General features: G+C 42.0%; 1 protein-coding gene across 7 annotated transcripts in view; it reads left to right on the top strand.

Annotated features, from left to right (window-relative positions):
• The window catches only part of DOCK9 (dedicator of cytokinesis 9), a 288,455-nt gene that overhangs the window by 227,216 nt on the left and 36,646 nt on the right, over window positions 1-24,593 (top strand). For 3 of the 7 annotated variants that reach the window (XM_082602533.1, XM_082602534.1, XM_082602531.1), the window contains exons 35-42: window positions 195-309; window positions 3,700-3,766; window positions 5,134-5,181; window positions 7,981-8,117; window positions 15,802-15,917; window positions 22,168-22,305; window positions 22,423-22,605; window positions 24,432-24,545. In XM_082602533.1, the coding sequence (XP_082458659.1) occupies window positions 195-309; window positions 3,700-3,766; window positions 5,134-5,181; window positions 7,981-8,117; window positions 15,802-15,917; window positions 22,168-22,305; window positions 22,423-22,605; window positions 24,432-24,545 (918 nt within the window). Of the gene's footprint in view, window positions 1-194; window positions 310-3,699; window positions 3,767-5,133; window positions 5,182-7,980; window positions 8,118-8,661; window positions 8,706-15,801; window positions 15,918-22,167; window positions 22,306-22,422; window positions 22,606-24,431; window positions 24,546-24,593 lie in introns of all 7 variants that reach the window. The other 4 variants (XM_082602537.1, XM_082602535.1, XM_082602536.1 and 1 more) reach the window with 2 other exon arrangements.

Genomic DNA, 24,593 nt, shown 5'->3' with positions numbered 1-24,593 from the left:
AGAGCTTCCATGGATTAACACTTGTGTGTATTTGGTGATGGTGTACTTGTAGTTCGTTGACAAATCATTTATACCTTCCAATTTGTGTGATTTGACTCAGTTCGAAGACTCTTTCTCTTCCAAAGGAGAAAAGTGAACCTAATTTTGTTTTACCTGTAACGAAGGAGAAGAATCACCTCTGTTTCCTTCTTTAGCACCAGCAAAGTGGCACCTTGGGAAATTCTGTCGTTCGCTGCGACAAACTTGACCAGTCTGAGATTAAGAGCCTGCTGATGTGTTTCCTCTACATCTTAAAAAGCATGTCTGATGGTAGGTAAAAAAAAATGAAGATATCTGTTCTACTTTCCTTGTTTCAGTATTTGGTTTATTTTTTTAAAAATTATAGTTGGTTCAAAGTGTTTAAGGATTTAAAGGGATTTTCTCTCTTGTTTGAAATACATATTATTTACTGAATGTACTAGAAATAAAAGTCTTAATTTGGAAATTTATTTTCATTAATTATTGTGTTTCAGAAACAGTTCTAAAATGTGAATGGCGTATTTTAAAAATTTATATTAAGCTCAGACATACATCTTCACTAAGGGAGACAGAAGCAGATAAATGAAATAGCTTTTGATTTTTTTTTTAAATTTCATTTGTCCAAGCAAACTTACTGGCAACTTGTATAATTTTATTAGTCAGTCTCTTGAATTAGAGAATGTAGTGTTGGTGACCTAAGCATCTCTTCCATTTACAGTATGTGTGACATTCCTGGCTTTAACTAGAGGTGGGGTGTGTTTAGTTTTCTAATGGAAATAGTGGTATTCTGGTAGATTAAGCTTCTGATTAAGGGTTTGACCACCACATTTTAAAATAGATATGACCACAACCATTAATGCTTTATCAGTACCATTTAAAGCTTGTAAACATCCATGGCAGGACAGTTCCAACTCTGATTGTGTGATATAAGCAATCACATGAAACTGTGCCATAGTATAATGTCACAGTTCTTATCTTGGTCAAAAATCTTCTTAATTTTCCTGTAACAAATTAGGAAGGGTACTGTGAGCTTCATTAAGGTCATTGAGAGAAGACAAACTCTTTTGAAAGTAAAATGCCATTTTTGGAGACCTGAAGCCCACTTGTCTGGTGGCAGGGGGTGTGGGCATTGAGCATCCAGGGGAAGGTACTTCTGCTGCACATAGTGTTTCTTTTGTCTCGAGCTTCCATTTCAGCAGCACCAGGAGCCTGACCTGTAGCTCAGAGGTTTGGAGCAGCATAGGATCCTTAAAATGCGTTGGAACTGGAGGATTTTACTCTTCTGTCAACATGTTACTTTAAAATAGCTATTTTGAAAAACACAAGCAGACAAGATTTTTTTGTGTGAATGATGACCAAATACAAAAGCACCAGGCTCTTATTCTGATTTTTCAGTTAGAAAGTTGAAATTCTTCCCATTAAGTCAAACGTTCTCAATTTTCATCATGGTAGTGGGTTTCAGCCAGCATTATATAGTCCTGTTTTTCCTTTATTGAAAGTTTTCTTTAAAATATTTTACATTTCAAATATTAAATGTGATGTGTAACTAGAAAGAAAATAACTGTTTTTAAAAAACAAATATACAAGAAATTTTGCATCCAAGTGAAAGTTACCCTTTAAAGTCAGCCTTTTGGAAGGCCAGGCACATATTTAAAAAATGCAACAACTTCTTCAAAACAGTTTCAGAATATTCATTTTTTTTTTACAACTACTGTTGTTACACTTTTTTCCCCTTTATAATTAGAATTTTTGTGTGTGTCTCATTTAAGAAATCTTTACCTACCCGCCAGGCTCTGAAGATGTTCTCCTGTATTTTCTTTAAAAGCTGTATTATTTAAATTTTCACATTTAAATCTTAGTCTCGACCAAGCATTGGTTTTTGTGTATAGTATGGGGTGGGGGAGAAATTGCCTTTAGAATAGTTTACCAGACAGATACCCAACATCAGTTGTGTGACTAGCTCTGTAGCTGCTCTTTCCTTTCTCCCACGTTGAACGCGCATGGCCTACACGCAGGGCCCCTCGCCCTCCGTGCCTTCTTGTGCCTCCTTTCTCCGTCATAGAGCTTAGTTCTGTCTTCCCCGCTCCTCAGCCAATAGCCAGAGCACAGAGCAAGGAAAGGCCATGATGGTACCACCCGGCTGGCCAGCTGGTTCTGTCTGCTGGCCTTAGATGTCTGCACGTTGACCCCGAGAGGCCCAGCATCCAGGGAACTCCCTGGGTTCCCAACACACCAGCCTCAAGTAACCAGAGTCCGTCCCTCTGGATTCTAAACTTGAAACCCCCAAGAGATGGACGCTCCCCGACCCACCCTCTAGTCTAAGAGGCCAGCTGTGGCTTTCAAAATCGGGTGCACTTGATTTAAATCGCCATTCCACCGGCATTCTGTCAGCTGGTAGTTGGGAGAGTTACTTAGCTTCTCTGAGCCTTCATTAGTTCATTTGTAAATGGAAACTCTGCCCCAGATCATGGTGAGAATTCGATGACAGGATATACGTGAAGTCATGAGACCTAGCACAGTGCCTGGTGCATAGCAGGTACTTGGTATGTATCCCACAGCTTCTCCCACCTGTCACTGTTCTTGACAAGTGTAGAATAAAAGTCCATTGCCGTGCATCTTCATGAGCCTCCAGCATCTCTGCAGCCAGCCTCTTGCTCATCTCAGGCCCCGAAGACTCAGTGGCTTTTTCCCTGAAAGAAATCTTTTAACGCATTTCTCAACTTCAATGTAAAATGTAAGAAGGCAAAAATGTTTAACTATCACACGCTAACACTCTTTGTGCAATGTCGAATGGTTAAGAGTCATATACAGAGAATGCTTCCTGTAAGTGAATTTGTAGGATTTGCCTTAACTAAAGATGCGCCCAGTTGCTCTTGATAAAGAGCGGGTGTGGTTCTTAACCACTAGTACATTGTACCATTGTGCTAGGAAATAGGAACTCCCATACACTGTTATTTGGAAGGCTATTTGACAATATATGTCAGATTTTAAATGTACACACTATTAACATGGCTAGTTCACTTCTAAGAATTTCTCCTATAGATGTAGTTGGACGAGTGTGCACAGACGCATGTAAAAAGGATTTTTACTGAAGCATGATATATAACAGCAAAAAACTGGGGGGAAGGACAGGTACATGTCTGTCAGTAGGGGAGCTGGTTAACTCAGCTGCAGTACATCCATGGAGAGGACTGTCATGCAGCTTGGAAAAGACTGAGATAGATCCAGGCTTTCTTGCTGAATCAAACCTCAAAGGGCAAAACAGTGCCTGTAGGATACATGCTTCCACTGCAGTGCGTGTGTGTGTTTGTGTGTGTTGGGAAGGGGTTACTTACGTACATGTCAGAATTTTCAACAGATTCTCTACTGGGGAGGAATTCTGTAGTGGGTAATTTTCTAGTCTATTTAAGAGCACATTATGTATAAGTTAAATAGGTACCATTTAGGGCTAGATGATGCATGCTGAAATTAAAGTTCCAATGTTCAAGTGTAGCTTCTTTATACTGACTAAGCCTGTTGTGCATATTACCCCTTATAATAGATTAGTCACTGGTTTATCCTTTGATCAACTATAAAAGGGGGCCGAGGAAAGTTTGGAGGCCTACACTCTGAGGTCTCTTCCCATCTTATAATGTACGAAATACTCATTACAATTTAATCAAATAAATGTTTACTTTGCAGATGCTTTGTTTACGTATTGGAACAAGGCCTCAACATCTGAACTTATGGATTTTTTTACAATATTGGAGTGAGTAGTTTCATCTTTGCTCATTGACTCTTGATTTTTCCTGGCTAGTTAAGAGGTGTGAAGAATACAGTGCACCGACAGTTGAACCAGGAATGCAATATATATTCACATCCACACTTATCCTTAAGCTCTTTCTCCTGGACCTAACCCCAACACCCACTCTCAGGGGCTCATGACCCAGTGGACAGCGACAGCCTTAAATGATTAGATATGTGATTATTGTAGATGAGAGGTTACTACTTGTGCGTATAAGCCATTTTAATTAAATAACACAACATTTATTCGCTGAATTCGGTGGATGATGCTCAGAAACTGAGACATAAAAATTGCTACAATTTAAAAATATGTAAAAGTGAAATCTTAAATACAGTCTATATTATTTTATCACTTTAGTTTAAGTTTTCCTTTAAGCTTTTTACTTTTAGAAACACGAATCTACAATCCCTTATCCAAAACTAGTGGGGCCAGATGAGTTTTCAAATCCAGAATTTTTTGGATTTTTGAAAAATTTACATAGAGAGTATATTCCGCAGCACCCCACAGTCAAGCACATGGTTGTTTCTGCAGTAAGAAGTTATTTCTGTGTACTGTGATCGTTCACAGTAGTAGGTTAAATCATGACCAGGTAGCTTTACCTCTGTTAGTTGGGGTCATGATTTGCTGCCAAATGTGTTTGCACGAATTCGGTGCAAACCCATGGTGTTCAGAGCTTTGTGCATTTTGGAATTACGGTCTTGGTTTCCAAATCCATGGTCACTTCCTCTGCTGAGTTAAAGGTGGGAGTTGTCACATGTGAGACAAGATTCTAGTAAGTTCAGAAGAACTTACTAGACATTGTTTTAACTGACTTTTATTAAATATATGATTTTTTTAAAAAATCAATGTTGTAAACAAAATACAGTAAAGTAAAACAAAAAACTACATACTTGATGTCTGTAAGGAACCAGTCCATTTACTTGAATCAAAAAAGAAAGCTCCTTACATAGGCTGAATGAGAACGAATAAGCCACTTGGCACAGTGCATATGGTTTCCACCATGCCTTCTAAGGCAGATGTGGAGTAAATATCCACCCCCGAAGTCACCAGTCAAGCCTGTCGGTCCTGGGCCTTTCTTCCGTGTTGCTCAGACCAGCCACCATGGCACTGACAGCAGGACGATACGCGGCCTCCCTTGCGTTTGATCATTTTCTCCGGGTTTAGAGGGACCTTCCAGAGAATTTCTGAAAACCGGAAGTAAGGGGCCAGTGGTAGGTGTAAGAGCTTATTGAACATGTTACTGTAACTGGGTTTAAGCAAAGCCATGTGTCCAAAGTAAGTTCACCTCCAATAACGTGATCGCTCCCTAATAATCTCCATTCTCTCCGCAGAGTCTGCTTGCACCAGTTCCAATACATGGGGAAGCGATATATCGCCAGGTACTGTGGGAGTTTTCGTTTGAAGTGTTGTGTCATTGTCTGTGTCGCTTGGATCCAGGAGTGTGGGAACTTGTGTGGGGATTGGCGGTTGTCCTTCTCTTCAACCGCCGTGCAGACAGTGGCAGGTCTTTGGGTTGCTGCCCTGAAATCTGGTGGCATCTTTCGCCTACGTTCCTCCGTTCGTTCTGTCTTGTTCTGTCTCAGGCATACCTCCTGGAAAGATTTTCCTCCGTGGCCTGTTGCTGCACTTCTCCGCTTCCTTCCACATCCTGCCTCGTGCTCTGTTCCTCCTGTCTCCTCTTTCTCTTCTCCCGGCTCCTCTGGCTGTGTGTTCCCCCTCTTTCTTTTTTTCCTTCCTCAATGATCTCTCTTTCCCTTTTTCGCTTTCAAAGGTCCTTTTTTTACCATCCCACCTCCCAACTACAGAGTAATCTCTCATCGAACCGCTTTCCTCCTTAATGAAAGAATGTTTTCAGTCCATCTCAAATTTGTTTGGACTGCCACAAAAACCATCTCTAAAATTGAGCCTTTTCTCCTCTTTCTCTGAATAAGCTGTCTGTGCCCTCTGTTGTGATCTGACCAGAACTCTCTGTTGAGTATCACAGACCCTGACTGCCCTGTCCCAGCCATCCTCTCGGTTCCGCGCTGAGCTTGAGGAGAGCTGGACACTCACTGCTGATGGGCAGCCACGCAGCTCCTTCTCTGGAGGCTTTCCTCGGACTGCCCCTTGTCGTTAGCGAGTTCTTACTCCTTCCCTGTTGCCATTCAGTGTGTCTGTGTTTGTTTTCTTCCGTTGTTGTGTATCCTGTGATAATGTATTCATGGGGTCTTGGTCTAAGCATCCTATTTTTCTATTGTTGTTGCTAAAATTTAATTATAAGTAAACATATTTATGTTTTAAGAAAAACTTTAAAATTTAGTTGTCATTGAGGTTTTTTGCTTATCTATAATTCTGCTTTACAACAATGAAATAGGAAATAGATTTTTAATAGACTTTCTATTTGAGGGTCAAGATTTCACTCTTTATGGTAACATTGTTTTTTTCTTGAGATATTTGAGAAAGTTTCAGAATTGTGTTTATGTCAAATAAAAGTATGTTTTCTTTTAAAAAGCAAATGTAGAGAGACTATATTATGCCTTCTTCCTATTAATACTTTCTATTTTTAATTGAAATGTGGTGGCACTTAACGTTCTCTAATCTTAACTCTTATTTTTTATCGTAACAGTAATTTTTGCATTTGAGTTTTTTGGGTACTAAATGCAAATATATACAATGTGTCCTTATACAATAACTTCATCCTTTTTGACTTTGTCCCATGAAGATGGGCAAACAGTATATTTACAACAGAAAGACACTGTGCTGGGGGAGCTTCACACCCTCTCATGGTGTCACCCACCTCACAAGATGGCATTTGGAAAATGTTGTGCAAATAGGATAAAATGCCTCAGAGCTGAACATGGTGAATGTGAAAAGCTAAAGATTTCTGCCCCAACAAACTATTTTGGAATTGGATTTTGTGAAGCAGTTAACTTATTTTTTCAAAGTCTCTAAATTTAATTTTTTTAAAGAAAAATCTTCTGACTTCTTAGGCACCCTGTATATATTTGCATGTAAAAGTATGCTTCCTTGGACTGTCTTAAAAATAAATGGGAACAGATAGGCGGGGTGGAGGATGGTGTTACTTCGTAACGTGCACAGTGGAAAGACGTGCCCTGTTTTATTGAAAATTGCCATGGTCTCTGCTGCACATGGAAGAGATCCTGAGTGATGATTTAAACGTTGTCAGTGTTTGCCCTCTATGGTGGTCCGGTTCTGTGAACACTGCGCCTTCTCATTGTGTCACTTTGAAATCACCCAGCAGCATGTTGCCCAATGATATTCCATGCATGTCCTGTTCTACTCCACACAATAACACAGTGAGGGAGACGGTTGGCTACGGGACGGGGGACAGGTGTCATTCCAGCGCTGGTCTCATTTTTCATCTGCTCTGGTGATGGTACACAGTAGGAAGTTAGCTGTTTGATTGCTAATCCAGATCACTTTTCTGTTTTCTTCACTTGACTGCTGACAAGTCTAACAAAGGTTGTGGCTCTTCTCCTCCTTTCCTGGGTAAGAATAAAGGTGTTAACCCGCCTCATATAATCCTTCCCATTGCATGTTTGTTCTCTGTTTCTTCCAATGTATTATTTTAACTAAAAAAAATTTTTTTTGCTGTTTAATAACATATATAATCCAAAGAGATTCATGGTGTTTTGGCTGTTGTCCAAATGCTAGTCATTAGCACCACATTGGACTGATGTTCACCTTTTTAAAAAGTAGCATCTCTGGGCTTCCCTGGTGGTGCAGTGGTTGAAAGTCCGCCTGCCGATGCAGGGGACATGGGTTCGTGCCCCGGTCTGGGAGGATCCCATATGCCGTGGAGCAGCTAGGCCCGTGAGCCATGACCGCTGAGCCTGTGCTCCGCAACGGGACGGGCCACAACAGTGAGAGGCCCGGGTACCGAAAAAAAACCAAAAAACAAGTAGCATCTCTAAATGACTTTCCAAAACTGAAAAGGTCTCTGCTTTGCCCTGGTTTTTGCTCCTTCGTCTTCAGATGCTTTGCTGTGAACTCTGCCAAGTGCTGCTGCCTGTGTGTGTCTTTGGCTCATGTGGCCTCAAACAGGCTCCTCTGTGCTTGGTCTGTGCGTGGCCAGTCTCCTTCATGCTGTGTCCTGGCCTCACTAACTAATGCTCCCCATCTCGCTGCAGTGTAACAAATCTAACTTTTGCTTCTATCCCATTTCACTCATGTTGCAGGAACCAGGAGGGGTTGGGACCCATAGTTCATGATCGAAAATCTCAGACATTGCCTGTTTCCCGTAACAGAACAGGAATGATGCATGCCAGATTGCAGCAGCTGGGCAGCCTGGATAACTCTCTCACTTTTAACCACAGTAAGTCCCATGACACACCATCGTAACAGCCAGCCATCCCATGTGACAGTTCAGAGGGGAGAGCCCCTGGCTACACCACACCACATCACCAAATCGACTTTTCTTCCAGCTCAGAGCAGTAGGATGAAGAGCTCGTGGCGCAGTTCCCTTCCTCGGAGGAGAATGACATAATGTGGGACGCGGTCAACTACAGCACCATACCTGAAAGCCTAGACCCTTTGCCCCACACCATCTGCTTGGTGTTTTTAAAACAAAATCTGGCCTGATAGCGAGACATTCTCTGATATTTTTAATTTAGTATTTTGATTTGTTGCCAGTAACCAACTTATCCTCAGTTTTCCCCGTGTGACTCCCAAGAACATCTGGAGCAAGTTCCTTTCACCCTCCTGACCCCACGCGTGTAATTGATCAAGCGTCCACATTCTGACATTCCAGCCCTGAATGTATGTTAATCATTAAACTGCTGTGAAACCGTAAAGCCCGTGAATCAATGTGTGAGGGTGTGGAAAAGCCAATAACAAAGTGACTTTTTCTGTGTTTTCAGTGTGAGAAAGATATCAAGTGTGCTTGGAATTTCTGTAGACAATGGTAAGATTTAATCAGGTTGAAGTCTGCTTACGAGGCCGCTTCACTTGCAAACCGAGACTTCTTGTTCATCTCGCCTTCCTAACTTTGGGGCTTCCTAACTTCACAGTAGAGACTTTGCCAAAACATGGGAGCATATCTTTAATTTAATTTTATCAATTGTCAGAGGGGACATAGCATCATGTGCTGTTTCTAGAAATCTAAGTGTTTAGTCTTCTTAAGGGTTTCTTGAAGCAGAAAACCTAAAAGATATCAACCATGCAGCACTTTATAAAACTAATGTCATCATTTCTGTCAGTGGTGTGTTCTCTAAATTGTCCCATCTTTGCTCCAAGCATGACTTAGCTAGTTACTGTTCTATCTAGACAATTATTTGTACTCGCTGCAAGCAATGTCTTTAATTCATGGTTAGTAATATGTTCTCATCATTTCTAATCATAAGAATTCATTCCATTCACTGTGATTTCCGTACCTCTTTCTTAGTACAGGCTAAGAGTATAGACGATATATTCCTGACACCTTAAATTGAGAATAGTTCAAAGTAAAAATGCTGAGGAATCAAAATATGACACCTTCCCACTCTTCCACCCCCAAGAAAGTTAAATGTAGTGGGTACAGTCTCTCTTTATAAAATTCAAGGCTTAATTTAAATCAATATTATGTCAGTCTGCCACACACTGAATTGGTAGCCTTCAAATGCTAGTTCTGGGTTCTATACTTAGCTGTGGAATGTGCGTTAGTGACACGTCTAAGGCTACAGAACTTGATTTTTCAACGTCTTGTCTGTTAGGGCTATTTTAGCTCTGCAGACAAAGGGTTTAAACAAACAAAACAAGGAGTTTCATTATTTTTAGTTTTGATTTCCTATTTAGCAAAGAGAAATCAAATTCCCACTTTTCTGCAAGACCTGCTACATTACCTTTGCCCAGATAATTTATAACACAGGGACTATCAGTACCTCACTATCAGTTGAAATAAATGCTTAAACTTTAAAGCACTGTAAAAAAAAAAATCATAAGCAGACCAAGGCCCCACCTCCAAAGATAATCATGTAGGAAACATAGAAAACAAAAATGAACTGAATGATCAACACACGAATAAATAACCTTAATCCACCAAGATATGCAGCAACCCCTCCCTCTGCAAATGGGTTTCACGGTGGTGGTTTGAATTGGAGGAGAGAGACAGCTGGCTGTGTTCTACTGCCAAAAACCCTATTGTTAACATGGTTGATTTCCATTCTCTCTTCCTGCTACCCACAGAGAACCTTGTCCTTCCTGCCCCTCTCCTCTTTCAACCCCAAGTTTTTCTTTAGTCAGTTTTCAGTGACACCATTCTCGATCAAAGCTTCTCCTTTAGCCTTCCCCGTCAAGAGTGTGTAGCTGATTATTTTAGCCTTTTAATGTGTGCCCACAGTTCCTGCTCTCCCCGAATAGCCTCTGATGTCCCGTAGTCCCTGCATCTTCACCCTGAACTCAGTCTTCACTTATGTCTCTAATTGTGATTCTGTATTTGGGAGGCTTCAGCCTCTGCCACCATTAGCTTTTTGAGTTCCAAATCGTCAACTCGGCCAAAAGCCACAGAGAAGGGAGTGTATACTGTATGTATACATGTGTATGTGTGTGAACTCATACATACATGAGTTTTTACATCTTCACCTAGGTATCGTATGGGAAATTTATAGCCACATATGTCTCTTTAAGAAAATTCCTATTTAACGAATACAGTACCTTCTATTGGGCCAACCAGTATGACAGAGATCCAGTATGTGAGAGACTTGCTGGGATGCCAGAGTCTAAAATGAATTTATTTTGGAAAAGAATGAAAATAGGAAGAGTCCCCCATACACCTGCATTTTTCATTTCCTTTCTCTGAGTAGGACAGGCTTTGTCAGATCTTAGCGTGACCAGCAGGGGGCAGCAGAGGACTGCGAGGAACTTAAGCCAATGCAGGCCAAGCCACACGGTCTCCATCGCCTATTAACAGTAGGACACGGGAAGAGACACCGCACACAGCACACGTGTAACGCTAGCGGGCACTTAGCCTTACTCTCGGAATTATACAGGAAATAGTGAAAATGACAAACTGCACTGTGGCCAGTGGTCTTAACTATTTTAAAAGCACTCAAAGGGTAGGAGTTTGTTGTTTGGGTCATTGCCCAGGCTTATAAAAAGCAAATGTTGACAACATTAAGGCATTGACCTGTTTACTGCAACGGGTACTCATTGTGTATCAGTAGAGAAGACTTATGCCAAAGGACAAATTGAGAGTGATAGGTGCTCGGAGTATACTTTATATATTTTATATAAACTGAGTGATGAGGGGAAAACTAAGTGAAACATGTTTGCAAATAAGTGATTCATTTGCAAAAATTATAAAATAACAGTTTGTATTTACTTTAATGTTACATATTGTTCTAGGAATATGTTAAATTCACTTGCATGATAATCCATATTTCCCATTGGTGTGATGGGAGAGAAGCCAGCCGAGAGGTAGAAACCCTTGGAGAAAACCTGTATTTCATATAATTCAGTATAAGAGACAATTTAAGATCACTGGATTAAGTTGCAGAGAATTAGATCTCAGGTGAATATGGGGAAGCATTTTCTAACTGGACTACCTATTAGCTAGTACAGGTACTGGCAGCTGGAAATGTGAAAACAGAGACTTGATGAGGACCCATTGGGGATACTGTCCAGGTCATTTAAGCATCATATGAGGAGTTAGACGAGATGGCTTGTTCAGACCCCATCTAATTCTGATGTTCTTTGATATCTATGAATCTCAAGTAAGAAACTGAATATAGATGATAATTAAATTCCTTTATTGTGGATAATATTGAATCAATATAAAAAATGCAGGGGAGGCATATAGTCTCCGAAGTAAAATCAATATTTCTCAAAAGTTCTTAAGCATGGGTGATGTATCTTTTCAAATAGGTGAAATGGGCTTGGATGCTTTAAATGTCTATACTCAAGATAGTAAATAAAATGTCTGTGAAGCCATATTTCCTTGATTTGGAGATAGATTTTTGCCCCTTTGCTAGCATTTCTGAAATCAGGATATATTTTACAGATTTAGCAGGTCTTATCTTACAGATATATCCTGAATTAATTTACATCTAACATGGTAGCCTGTCATTGATTGGTGCTTCTTGCAATTGACAGGGTTTCAGAGTTGAGAAAACCTGACACAATGCCCATTTAAAGTCAGTCATTTTTTATATTTTTAGTATCCTTAAAGAGGACTTTAAATTAAAAGGTATGATATGCTTAAACCAAGTGTTGTCACAGTTTGGGGTCTATATCCCATACCATTTTCAGATACAGCTAAGTATCTGATTGTCTAAGTGACAATCACTTATGCAAGGTAATCTGAGACTAGAAAGCAGGTAGTATAACCATTTCCTCGAGTATAAACTCTGAGATTACAGACTAGTTTCACAAATCATTTTGAACCTATTTGTTTCTTTGGTGGTTAATCAGAGGGCAGACAGCAAATCGCATGATTTTTCGCCTTGGAATGTCATTCCTTATTCTGTTCTCCACTTCTTGCCCATCTGTAGCAATAAAAATGAGATGGAGATCAATAATAGATTGTGTAGTGGTGGATCCATCTGATACTTTGCATAAATATGTGCAGTTAGTAAAAGCTGTAGACCATGAGTTAATATATCTAGGAGGCTAAGTCTTCTACATTTGGGGATTTCTTTTAGCAAGAAGATTCCTAGCCGTTCAATATTTATATTTTTTTCATAAAATGTATTATTTTTCTGGATTCATATTATGGGCCAGAGAAAAAAATTAAAAATAAAAACAAGAATTCTGGTTTCATAAAGAGTGAAGGCAGCTTTCAAGAAGGAAGTGCCTCCTGTGAGAATATGTATCCGACTTATTCTTCTAGCCCAAATGTCCTCTGACTTTTGGAAAAGGCGAGTGGCAGTGGATCAGGCTTCTGCCTTTCTGACCACATCACCTCTGATGTGGCACTGGGGAGGGAGGGGTAGTTTACAGGTGTCCTCAGCATTACTAAACCGAGCTCTTCAGGAAACAGGACTTCATAAAACGGAGTAAAGTTAGGTAAGTCTAACCATAGCAGATGACATTAGAGGGAAAAAAATCTCATCCTCGTCCTTTGAGTATTTAAAAGATGTGGGGATTTGAGAATAAATCACTTATCTGAGTGACAGCAGAATGAAAATTGTGTACATGTGAGCAGTGGATCCTAAGGTCTCTAAAGCACCCCCTGAGGTGCCTGCTGGAGATGGCGCGTCAGGGAAGTCCTTCCCTCCCTGACCTGCCTCAGTGACCACGTCAGTGCCTGTGCCCCAAGGCACCACTACCCCCTAGTGGAAGTCAGTAGGGTTAACAGTACTTCTTACTGGCCTTGGTCAGAATCTACTTAGTCAGCTTTAAAAAGTTGCTGACCGATGCTCTGAGAAATTACTGTGTCTCTTAAGACCCCTTCTTGGGTTTGCCAGCTCAGTTTCATTTTCCTGTGTTAGCCAGGAACAAGGTGACCATTGATTAGAGTCTTTCCTCATGCACAGCTTTGTTCCAGGTCTTGAGACAGACTGTCCCCACGGGGGTATCTTATGGCAGATTGTCCAGTCAGTCTCTGTCACTCACACAACGTCCCATGCTGCCACTTATTTTTAGGGATGTTTAAGTAACACTGGTTCAGGAACCTGCTGATTTTTGAGACAAAACAGTTTAAGGAAAAGCAAATTATAACCAATTGTGGCTAAAAGAACTGTTTCTTTTATTCTTATATGATTCGGACACAGGCAGACAGATTTCTATATGAATTGACTCTTATTCTAAAGGAGATTAGATAGTGTAATGTAGCTTAGAGAAATTTTGTCATTAATTAGCTTGACCCATTGATTATATATGTTTAAAAAATAGCAGACTGACAAATTGCAGTTCTTGAATTGTTCTAGACATTCAGCCAGGTATAAGTAAACTCTGTTGGAGTTCTTCAGTGTGTAGACCATCTCATCTATAATAATCACACTTGGATACACTTATCCAATAGGTTATCTAGAAAGAGAAAAGGATAGTTCTGTGCAGAGAATACAGTTAATCACCAAAGCAAGTGCCTTGTTACAGTTTAACCCAGATTATAAAACTTCATTTGGGATAAATGGCAGCCCTCAGTATAGGGTCCTTTTGACCTGTGTGATAATTTTGGTTGGTCTGATAAAAGGTGGTGGGTTTTTTGTTTGTTTTTTGTTTTTTGTTTCGTTTTTTTTGGTCCTCACTTGCCCTGGTTTGTGATCACTGTAACAATAATCATTAGTTTGTTTTCCTCTTTTGTTGGCTGTCTCACCAAACAAACCTTACCAAATGAGGAAATACCTTGGCTTACAAAGGCAGTTCAGTGAATATTAGTACCAAAAAAATGTCTGTCTTTCTTTTTGCTAGATTTCTTACCAAAAAAAAAAAAAAAAAAAAAAAAAAGCAAACCAGGAATATAAAGAAACAGAACTAGCATGGTGCCAAATGTGTTCCATAGCCTTACTAGGGACACGATGACTCTGTCACACTGTGAAAATAATGCAGGCCACTCAAAACCACCATTTTAAAAGCAAAGCAAAGTTGGATGAAAGCACACATTAGTTTGGTTTTTTTTTAATCATACTTTAAAAAGCAACTCGGTAGCTTTAGAAAAGCTTTTTGTAGTCTTTCAAAAATCATTCTCTATCTCTGACCTTTATTAAAGTCAGAATAACATCATGCTAGTTACTGTATTTTATCTTCATAATAGCGATTATGGTACAGTGACCTGGATAAGGAATTGGGAGTGTAGTTTCTGGTTTTATCCCATTACTGGCCTCAAGAAAATTCTCTAGGCTTTCTGTACTTCATTTTCCTGATCTATGTACAAAATGTCCTCCTCTCTGGAGTAGTAAGAAAATTACCTACATAGTGAGTGTTGATTTGTTCTGCTCCTTGGAGAAAGACATTACCTGATGTTTTATTACATTGCCATCTTCCTTTGTAATCTAGATCAACACTGAAACACCTTTGCATCCCTTATGTATATTTCTGCTACTGCATACCATTTCATAATTTAATCTCAAATTGTATGTCAGACTACATTTATGTCAATACTAAGTTGGCTTGACAGCCACATACAGAAGATACCAGTTTGTATTTAAATTATGACTCTCAAGGCCTCTCCTTTTCTTACACATTTCTTTCAGTCATAGTGGCTTTTGTGCTTTTGTACTAAAGCAAGTAGAATACTGTTTGCAGTGCAGTCAACTCTTGGTTATCATTCACGATTCCACCTGATAAAACAGATCCTGACTTTACTGACTCGAGACGTACATCGCGTTCACTGTGTGCCAGGCACTCTTCCAAGAGCTTCACAGCAATTAATGAATTTAATGCTCACCACAGCCCTTTGAGGTAGATACTGTTATTATCCCCATTCTACAGATGAGGAAACTGAGGTATAAAGAGGTCAAGTAACTTGCCCAGGGTCACACAGCTAGTAAGGGGACGAGCTTGATTCACTGACCAGCAGTCTGCCCCTCAGCTCATTTTCTTTCCCTGTGCTGTGTTGCAGCCTCTGTCTGTGTGGGAAGCTTCAGAAATGTCAGCCTCCTTCACTACCCCACCATCTTAACAGCTCAGTCAAGTGGCGCAATTGAGTGACTCCGGTCCATGTACCAGTCCTAGCTCCCCTGTTTACCAACTGTGTGACTTAAGACGAGTTGTTTAGCCTTTCTGGGCCTCCATTTCCTTATCTGCAAAAAGGGTTTAATGATGTACACACTTCATAGGGCGATTGAGGGATTAACTAAGGTGATACATGTAAAGTTCACAGAGTTCTGGCTGGCACATAGCAAGTGCACAGTAAATGTTTGCTGCTATCACTTCCCTCCCAGAGCCGAAAAAGTCATAACTGAATGGAAACATGTTTAGTACCTCCTTTTACCCCACCCCCCACCAAAAAAAAAAAGGCAAACAGGGAGATAAGGCCCTGAAGGAAGCCTTCTGGAAATAATCAAAAGTTGACTGTGACTATACCGTCTGCCAGCCTTTCTTCTTCAGCCGCCGGCAGTAACCTTGTATTATGATTCATGCAGGCTACGGCCACTCGGACGCAGATGTTCTCCACCAGTCGTTACTTGAAGCCAATATTGCTACTGAGGTGTGCCTGACGGCTCTGGACACCCTCTCTCTGTTTACACTGGCATTTAAGGTTTGTATTGAACAGCTGTTCATGGTCAGAGCCTTACCTTTTAAATTCATTCTGCTTATTTAACTGAATCAGCAAGAACTTCTTATGTTGTGTTTTCACTGCAGCAACTGTTTTTGCCCCTGTAAGGAAACCATTAATCCTTAAATTCCCTTAATGAAACCGTTCCACTGTTAATGACTTGAATTCCCTGAAATATAATACAGCTTAACTGGTCAGGGTGTGCCACCTGCTTGCAAAAGGTGGACACAGTCTCAGGAGGCGGTTAACGCTTGGCCAGATGAAAGCGTTTGCCAGGGAAGGTGGCTTTGCTGAGCCTTCGAGAATGATAAATACAGGAACCTAATTGGGCATTTCTGCCTCTACTATCTTTAAACATATCCACGTGTGGTAGCAATTAAAATTAGATGTTTATACGTAGAGGAGCAGTACCTAAAAACATTCACCTTTTCAATTTTTTTTGGATCTGTTACTAAATTAAATGATAGAAACATTTCAAGTATAGAGAATAAAAAGTGATCTTGGTCTTATTTTTAGGTTTTAGCAAGTAACATTTAAGTAGGTAAAGATGGTCTCTTCAGCCACCTTCTTGTTTTTAGGAACCTAACCCTTTCCGTTGTCACTCAATAACTACTTCCATTTCCAGAGAAGCTGAATGTGTTAATATGCTCTGTTTATGGAATCAGTATGTTTACTTGCAAGGGTATTTGGGAAACATATCCAAAGTCAATCTGTGCTTTACTCATCTCTTCTCATGAAGCACATTTCTTTTTTTTTTTTTTTTTTTTTTTTTTTTGCGGTACGCGGGCCTCTCACTGCTGTGGCCTCTCCCGTTGCGGAGCACAGGCTCCGGACGCGCAGGCTCAGCGGCCATGGCTCACGGGCCCAGCCGCTCCGCGGCACATGGGATCTTCCCGGACCGGGGCACGAACCCGTGTCCCCTGCATCGGCAGGCGGACTCTCAACCACTGTGCCACCAGGGAAGCCCCACATTTCTTTATTAGAGTAAAAATAGTTACCTGATGTCATGCTGCTTTATTATAATTTACCTTTGTTCTTAGCAGCCATGCTACTCATGTCCCCAGGAAATGTCATAACTAGGAACCCAGTTGAGAGCGGAGGGCATACAGATCCTTAGGATGAGTATGGGGACAGCAGTGTCTTCTTACGTGGAGCCTTAGTCTAGTGGCCTTCAGTCATGGTCCCCAGGTTGGCAGCAGATACAGGCCCTGAAGCTTGTTAGAAATGCAGGTTCTCGGGCCCTGGCTGACTGAATCAAACTCTGGGAGTGATATGCGCACAGACAGTGTGGCCTGAGAACCGCTGCTCTACCAGAACCATGTTTCGAACCTCTGTCTGTTTTCTTTTGGAGATTTTGAGGTAAACAGGCAGTGAAATCTGTAATGTGAGCATTTGCCCTGGACTATATCAGTGCTAACTCTGCACCCGTAAGTTCACAACAGTAGTTGGGACACTTTCTTCCACTCTCTCCCTGGGCCTCAGCACATAAATGAGCAGGAAACCCCGGGGCTGCACAGCAGGTGTGGTCTGGCACCACGGGCAGGTGGGGGCACACATGGCACAGGTGTAGCCTGGCAGCACTGTGAGAATAGTGGCAGTGTCCTTACTGCACAGCCTGGAGTTCGTACTCAACCTCCTTTAAATTGCTTGCTTCATATTAAAGAAGAGTATTTGTCAACGTTCCCGGATCTCCAGTGTCTGGCCACCCAATAGGTTCTGACTCGAGAGAAACAACAGCTGATGGTCTCTGAATGAAGGCTGATTGTAAATTTGTTGGGTGAATGTCTTCGGGAAAATCACTTCATGTCTCCAGACCTAAGATTTCTCACTTGTGAGACTGAAAAAATAGGATCTGCCTCCCGGGGCTGTTGTAGCTTAAAGTGAGATGACCCTTAGAATGGACGAGCACCCTGCTGCCACAGACCAGGCTCCGGGACACTTGGGAGCAGCCGTGTGTACAGAAACACCATGGGCTTCAAACCCCAGCTCCACCATTAGCCAGATGTTAAGCTTTGGGTGGGTCTGCTTGACATCTCTAAGCCCTGATTTCCTTACTTAGAACATGGCAGTTATTCCTACTGTATAATGAATTGATAGGAAGTATCCAAAAACATCTATCCTGTGTCTGGCACACAGTAGGAGCTCAAATGTTGACTCTAGTTTAGCAATAAGCGCTTTCCCTAGACTCACGCCTTCCTGATCCTATGGTAAAGGGTCTGATTCCTGAGACGCACAGGGAAGGTTGTGTTTTAGAGCTGAGGTGATCTCTATCAGAGTCTGTATGCCTGCGTGCAAAAATCTTTGATGTTTAAAGCTCAGCGCAGGGGGCTTCCCTGGTGGCGCAGTGGTTGAGAGTCCGCCTGCCGATGCAGGGGACACGGGTTCGTGCCCCGATCCCGGAAGATCCCACATGCCGCGGAGCGGCTGGGCCCGCGAGCCATGGCCGCGGAGCCTGTGTGTCCGGAGCCTGTGCTCCGCAACGGGAGAGGCCACAGCAGTGAGAGGCCCGCGTACAGCAAAAAAAAAAAAAAAAAAGCTCAGCGCATACACACACACACACACACACACAGACCCATTAAAAAATGGGAAGATGGGCAAATGTTATGGCATTAAAGGATGTCATGCCAAGCTGTAGGCTTACCTGGCCTATGTTCACAGGTCCAAGAGGCCCACTGGCACAGCAGCAGTGGGATCTTCCGTTGCAAGTATTTACTCAGCTGAGGCATCAATTGGAGCATATCGGGAAAATTAAATTATTACATTGAGTTAGCTGACATGATTGTTGGCAGAAAAATCTTCCTCCACAAATGTTGCCTCATCATTGGTGAGCCTCTTAATTGACCACATCTAATAAGTTGCCAAAGGTAATCAAGAAATCATGTTCTTAATGAGAGGAAATGTTTGAAAAGATTTAAGCCCTGAACCCCAATTTATTATTATATTAGCTTCCTGCCGTTTATTGAGTGCCTCTGTGTCTTCAGCGTCAGTCCTCACAACAGCCTGGCCCAGTAGATCTTCTTATCCCCCATTTTACAGATGAGGAGATTGAGGCTGAGACAGGTTAGGAAATTAGCCCAAGATCACTACACAATTGGCCTGTCAAGCCCTTTTTCTCCACTAAGTAAGTCGTGTGTGTGTGTGTGTGTGTGTGTGTGTGTGTAAGGAGCTAAGCTGGGTGAGTATCAAGGGAGTTGAATGATCTCTCACACAGAAAAAAGGAAATTACCAAGCACTTACCAGATGCCGGTACTGTGTGGGCACTTTCACAGATATTATTTAATACACGAAAGGTGTGTTTTGTAAACCAAGGTGATTACATGCAGAAAAACATGGTTCTTCTTTGGTTATTTTGACTTGTCTATTAATACAGTCCTAAACCAAATCTGGCCTTTAAATAGTTGATAATATTTTTAATGTACTTACAAATTTAATATGAAAATGTATTTTAAGTAATTCTCTGTAGTGCCTTCTCTTGATCTGAGGTGCATAGTGAGAACCAGCAAGTACATGATGAGAAGGATCGCTGTGAATGACCAGGGTGGGGAGCATGTGGATGATGGGGGTCAGCTAGGGAACCTGGGGTCCGGTTTACACAACCATGAGCCTGGGGTTTAGGTCATCTTGGTGATTGGTGAGCCTCTGCGACAGAGAGAGTGCTACTCTAAGCTAGATTTTTTAAGTTATTCTATAAATCAGTGTCTAAATAAAAATCAAGCCATATCCCTAGGAAGGATGTAGCTGTCTTAAATAACATGGTTCCAGATATCTCATTTTGGCACCTGAGGTTTAAGTTCATTTTTCTCCTGTTCCTGGCTCTTTAGAAATTACTGATAATGTGTATTCATTCTCTGAAAGCCCCATTTCCCTTAGGAGGCTGGTAACGACAGTCAAGCTTGAATCCACGTCAGACAATTCCTGAGAATTATTTATAACCTATTCTCCACCTTATTGCTAGAAATAAGTCATGCCTTTCACATTATTCTAACGTCTCATTTAATTTCATTTTAATCAATGAAATTCTCCCATCCTCAGTAAAAGTCTATAGGGAGACAGAGGTGGAAATGAGATACCCCATTGTTATCCATGGTTATTTATGAGTGGAAAAGTGAAGGTGATTTTTGTTTTGCTTTTTTCCCTGCTTTGAGCCTTTCTGAATTTTCAACGTTTTTAATGAGAAAGAGAGAGAGGAAGAAAATTGATTGGAAAATAAGGAAGGCAGCTGGTAAACTGGGGTGTGTTCAGGACGAAAGCTCCCTCACCCCTTTATTTTTTATTTTTTTATTTTTTTCCTTTTTCTTTTTATTAGTTTCTGCTTTATAACAAAGTGAATCAGTCATACATATACATCTGTTCCCACATCCCTTCCCTCATGCATCTCCCTCCCTCCCACCCTCCCCATCCCACCCCTCCAGGCGGTCACAAAGCACCGAGCTGATCTCCCTGTCCCTCACCCCTTTAAATGAGGGGTTGTTTATATCTTTGTGTGTGTTTTTACTCCATTCTTCAAGCAAGTTTTGTGACCAGAACCCAAAGAAGACTAAATCCTGAAAATGGGAAGCAAAAACCTTGACCAGAGAGAGTGAAAGGAAGGCAAATTTACCTCCAGTGGTAATGACTTGGAGACAGGCCAATTCAGACAGCAAGGCCAGAGGTCTTAGCGATTCTTGTATGAACCATCTCTCCTGGATATCTCCAGCAAAGAGGGCTGAAAAAATAAAAGCTCACATCCAGGTTCATGCAAATCTTAATCCAGCCATAATTAGGAAGGACTGTGACTCCTGAGAAAAGAACTGCTCAGAAACAGTAAACACTAAGCAGTTCCCCAAACACTGGAAACAACCTCTTTTTTTTTCGGTTGGTGAACAGCTGCTCATGGTTGAGAATTACATCATATTCAGTTAATTAAGTCACATTTTCTGCTCATTAAATTGCTTCTCTTTCACATGATGGAATTCAATACTTCAGTGTTTCATGATATAAAGGTCACTGTGGATTCCAGGTGTCCTACCAGCTGTAAATACACCCGTGAATTACTGGACCTAAAAAAACAAAACTTATTCCTTGAGTAAAACTTTTTCTCCAACAATAAGATGAGGTAAATCTTGAAACTATTACTCCAGCCGTAATTTGCTGTGTAACCGAACTATTTGGACATAAGTTATCTCTGTTCCTTTGGCTAAACTCTAAGGTTGGTTTGAGGTACTGACCTCTGGACATTTTTTTTCAATGACAGTCATTTTTACCTACTTGTGCAAAATGCACACATTCTCCCAAACACACCTTTGTCCTGGCAGGGCTGTCTGTATTTGAAGATGCAGCTCTCCAGTGTCAAGCACATGTGGCTGCATGCTGGCCTCTAGTTGGGCGACACCTCAGTCCACTGTGCATGTGCAGCAATCATTAGGAGTTTTAGCCAACCAGGCTTTCACGGTGTTAAATCAGTGTGAATTTGCTGCTGGTGGGAGAAAACCTTGAAGAACGAGGAGAATTAATTAATGGTGGCCTGCTTGCCACTTAACTGAGCTAGATCAGAGGGGGCGTCAGACAATCCCTATACTTGACCTCAAGTCTTCCCAGTAGCTACGCAAGCTTAGTTTTAGGGTCGCTGTTTCACAGATGAGAATGGCCAGGCTCGGTTTACCTGTGCAAATCCGTGCACGTGAGAAATGGTGCCTGACCGAAGCCTGTGCGTTTTCCCCCTTACCAGACTGCCTGGTGATTCATGGCTTCACAGAGTGCCTGAGAGCCTGCGGCGGGGGAGAAAACCTAGCCCTCACTGGTAGAAGACCTGTTCCATACACCTCACTTCAGTTATTTTTTCCAGCCCATTAATTAGCTGATACCTGTAATGGCACTTCTTTGTTGGAATTAAGGTGTCGCAAACATTACCTCCGTATTAGTGGCTGGTGATAGTAAAAATAAGTAAATAAATAGAAGCCCAATCAATACTGAGGCACAGTGGTCCTTTAAACCGTAGTACAGTTTGCTGGGAAGTTTTAAATTAGTCTCTCCCTTAGTAGAAAAAGTAAATTCTCCAAAGCATAAATTTATTGATGTTCGTTTGTACTACAAGAGACTTCTGTGCTTTCCTAGAGGATTCATGGGAAGTTTGTTTAAATTATAAGTTGTCTTAGTACCTGAACAATGTAACCTTTGAGGCTGAAAGTTGTATGAAACCGATTAGCAGTGTCTGGTGTGTCTCACTGACCAAGCTGTCCTTGTGTGTTTTAAGAACCAGCTCCTGGCTGACCATGGACATAATCCCCTCATGAAAAAGGTTTTTGACGTCTACCTGTGTTTTCTTCAAAAACATCAGTCTGAAACGGCTTTAAAAACTGTCTTCACTGCCTTAAGGTCATTAATCTATAAGGTACGTTGTTTCACCGGGGAAGGTCATTCTTGATTCTCACCCACTCTCCTGTGTCTCCCTGGAGCTGCACGGCGCACTAACCTCTCCGGGCTCCTTTGCTTCCTCGTGTCCGTGTAGTTCCCCTCAACGTTCTACGAGCGGAGAGCAGACATGTGCGCAGCCCTGTGCTATGAGGTCCTGAAATGCTGCAACTCCAAGCTGAGCTCCATCAGGACTGAGGCCTCCCAGCTGCTGTACTTCCTGATGAGGAACAACTTCGACTACACTGGCAAGAAGTCCTTTGTCCGGACGCACCTGCAGGTGCGTGTGCTTTAGCTTTCAAGGTCAAGTGTGCTGTGTGGAATTGTGTTTTAGCAGAAAAATCTGAGTGTCACATCTACCAAGTTACCTCGGTGTAAGTATTGAACAATCTGGCCTCTAGATGGAAAATTCAAAAGTCACATTTAGGGCTTCCCTGGTGGCGCAGTGGTTGAGAGTCCGCCTGCCGATGCAGGGGACACGGGTTCGTGCCCCGATCCCGGAAGATCCCACATGCCGCGGAGCGGCTGGGCCCGCGAGCCATGGCCGCGGAGCCTGTGTGTCCGGAGCCTGTGCTCCGCAACGGGAGAGGCCACAGCAGTGAGAGGCCCGCGTACAGCAAAAAAAAAAAAAAAAAAAAAAAAAAAAAAAAAGTCACATTTACTGGTTTTATTTATTTCATCCTCCACATTGTAAGATTTGGGCCCAGGATGTGTTTCTATTGGTAAATTGACGTTTAAATGTCGAATCAATGTTCGACTGACCAAAATTCTACTGAGTAAAGATTTATAGAACCTGTGAGAGGATACCTCATAGTAAACATCTTAGGTAAGACACAGAAAGCCCAAAGTGACTCTTTTCTGTCTTCCTTCTGTTGACGCACCTGCCATCCCTCCAGATTTAGTGTCCCAAATTCTCTGTTCTGTGAACCAGGCCAGATACTGAAGATTCTTATATATTTTTGTAGACTTTCTTTTTCTACAAATACATACAGGAGCGCCTTCTCCGTCTCTGTACTTACTCTTTTTTTAAAAAACAAATGTTTATTGCTTGCAAACTGTGTGCTGGGATTCATGGATACAACCATGAACAAAACAGGACCTCTCCTGGCCCTCACAGAGTGTCGTCTAGTGGAGGACAGACAGACACTGAGGCCCTTGTGCCATGTGCCCGGTCCCCTAACAGAAGAGCTCGAGTGCCCCAGGGAGGGGACCAGGGCACTTCCCATGCGATGTGAAGCGTGAAGAGGGGTTCGGGGGTGAGCATGTTCCAGGCCACGCATGCACCATGGGAAAGGGACCATCCAGGGGGCCAGAGAAGGTCCTTACAGCGGAGGTGAGAGTATGGGTGAGAACAAGTTGAGATGGCAACATTGCACATTTGGAAGGATCGCCTGGACTCCAGGCTGAGAATGGATCAGGGAGTCAAGGCCTTAGATCAGGAGACCGTGGGGAAACCATGGTTAAATTTAGGCCAGAGAGGATGGTGTCCTGGGTCAGGCCTGGTGAGGTTAGAAGGGAGAGGAGCTTGAGTTGACAATACTTAGTGATTGATTATACCGGGGTATGGTGACGGTAAAGGATGAGAAGGGGGAATGGGGGGAGGGGGATGGTCCACGGTTTAGCTGAGTAACTGGGTAAAGGCAGTGCTATTTATAGACCCCCAAAAAGACAGATTCCCCCACTGCATAGTTCATATGTACATGTTTTAATAATAAATGCAAAGGACAGTCCACTTACTGAATATTCAGTACATATAAATTCAAGCCAAACACCAAAGAGGTAAATAATAAGGTCTTCCTTTTTATTAGAGAAAGTGATAGGTAAGTAACCATCCAAGTGGTATGGGCTCATCTGATTCTCATTCCTCTACACTCTCCTGATTAGCATTTTGATGTGCAACCGAGATGGAAGGGTAGCAAGATCACCTTCTGGAATAATTCTTGGAAGGGGGAAGATGACTCAGACATTGTCTCCCACACCGGAGCGATCCTTGCTCGCAGCTTCCCCGTCGCCCCATCCCCGTGCACATCCTAACCAAAGCCAGGAGCTGAGCCTGGGGCGTCACTTGAGGGTGAATTGATTTGCTCACGTTTGTGTGTTCCTTAGGTCATTATTTCCGTCAGCCAACTGATAGCAGATGTTGTTGGCATTGGGGGAACCAGATTCCAACAGTCCTTGTCTATCATCAACAACTGTGCCAACAGTGACAGGCTCATCAAGGTGGGTGGCCCAGTCTCGTTTTATGTTTTACCCCCAAAGCTCCGCCTC

Source organism: Mesoplodon mirus (assembly GCF_964341445.2).
Source record: "Mesoplodon mirus genome assembly, chromosome: 17".
Classification (NCBI taxonomy): Eukaryota; Metazoa; Chordata; class Mammalia; order Artiodactyla; family Ziphiidae; genus Mesoplodon; species Mesoplodon mirus.
Note: the sequence above shows the minus strand (reverse complement) of the source record. Positions and strands in the feature narration are given on the sequence as shown.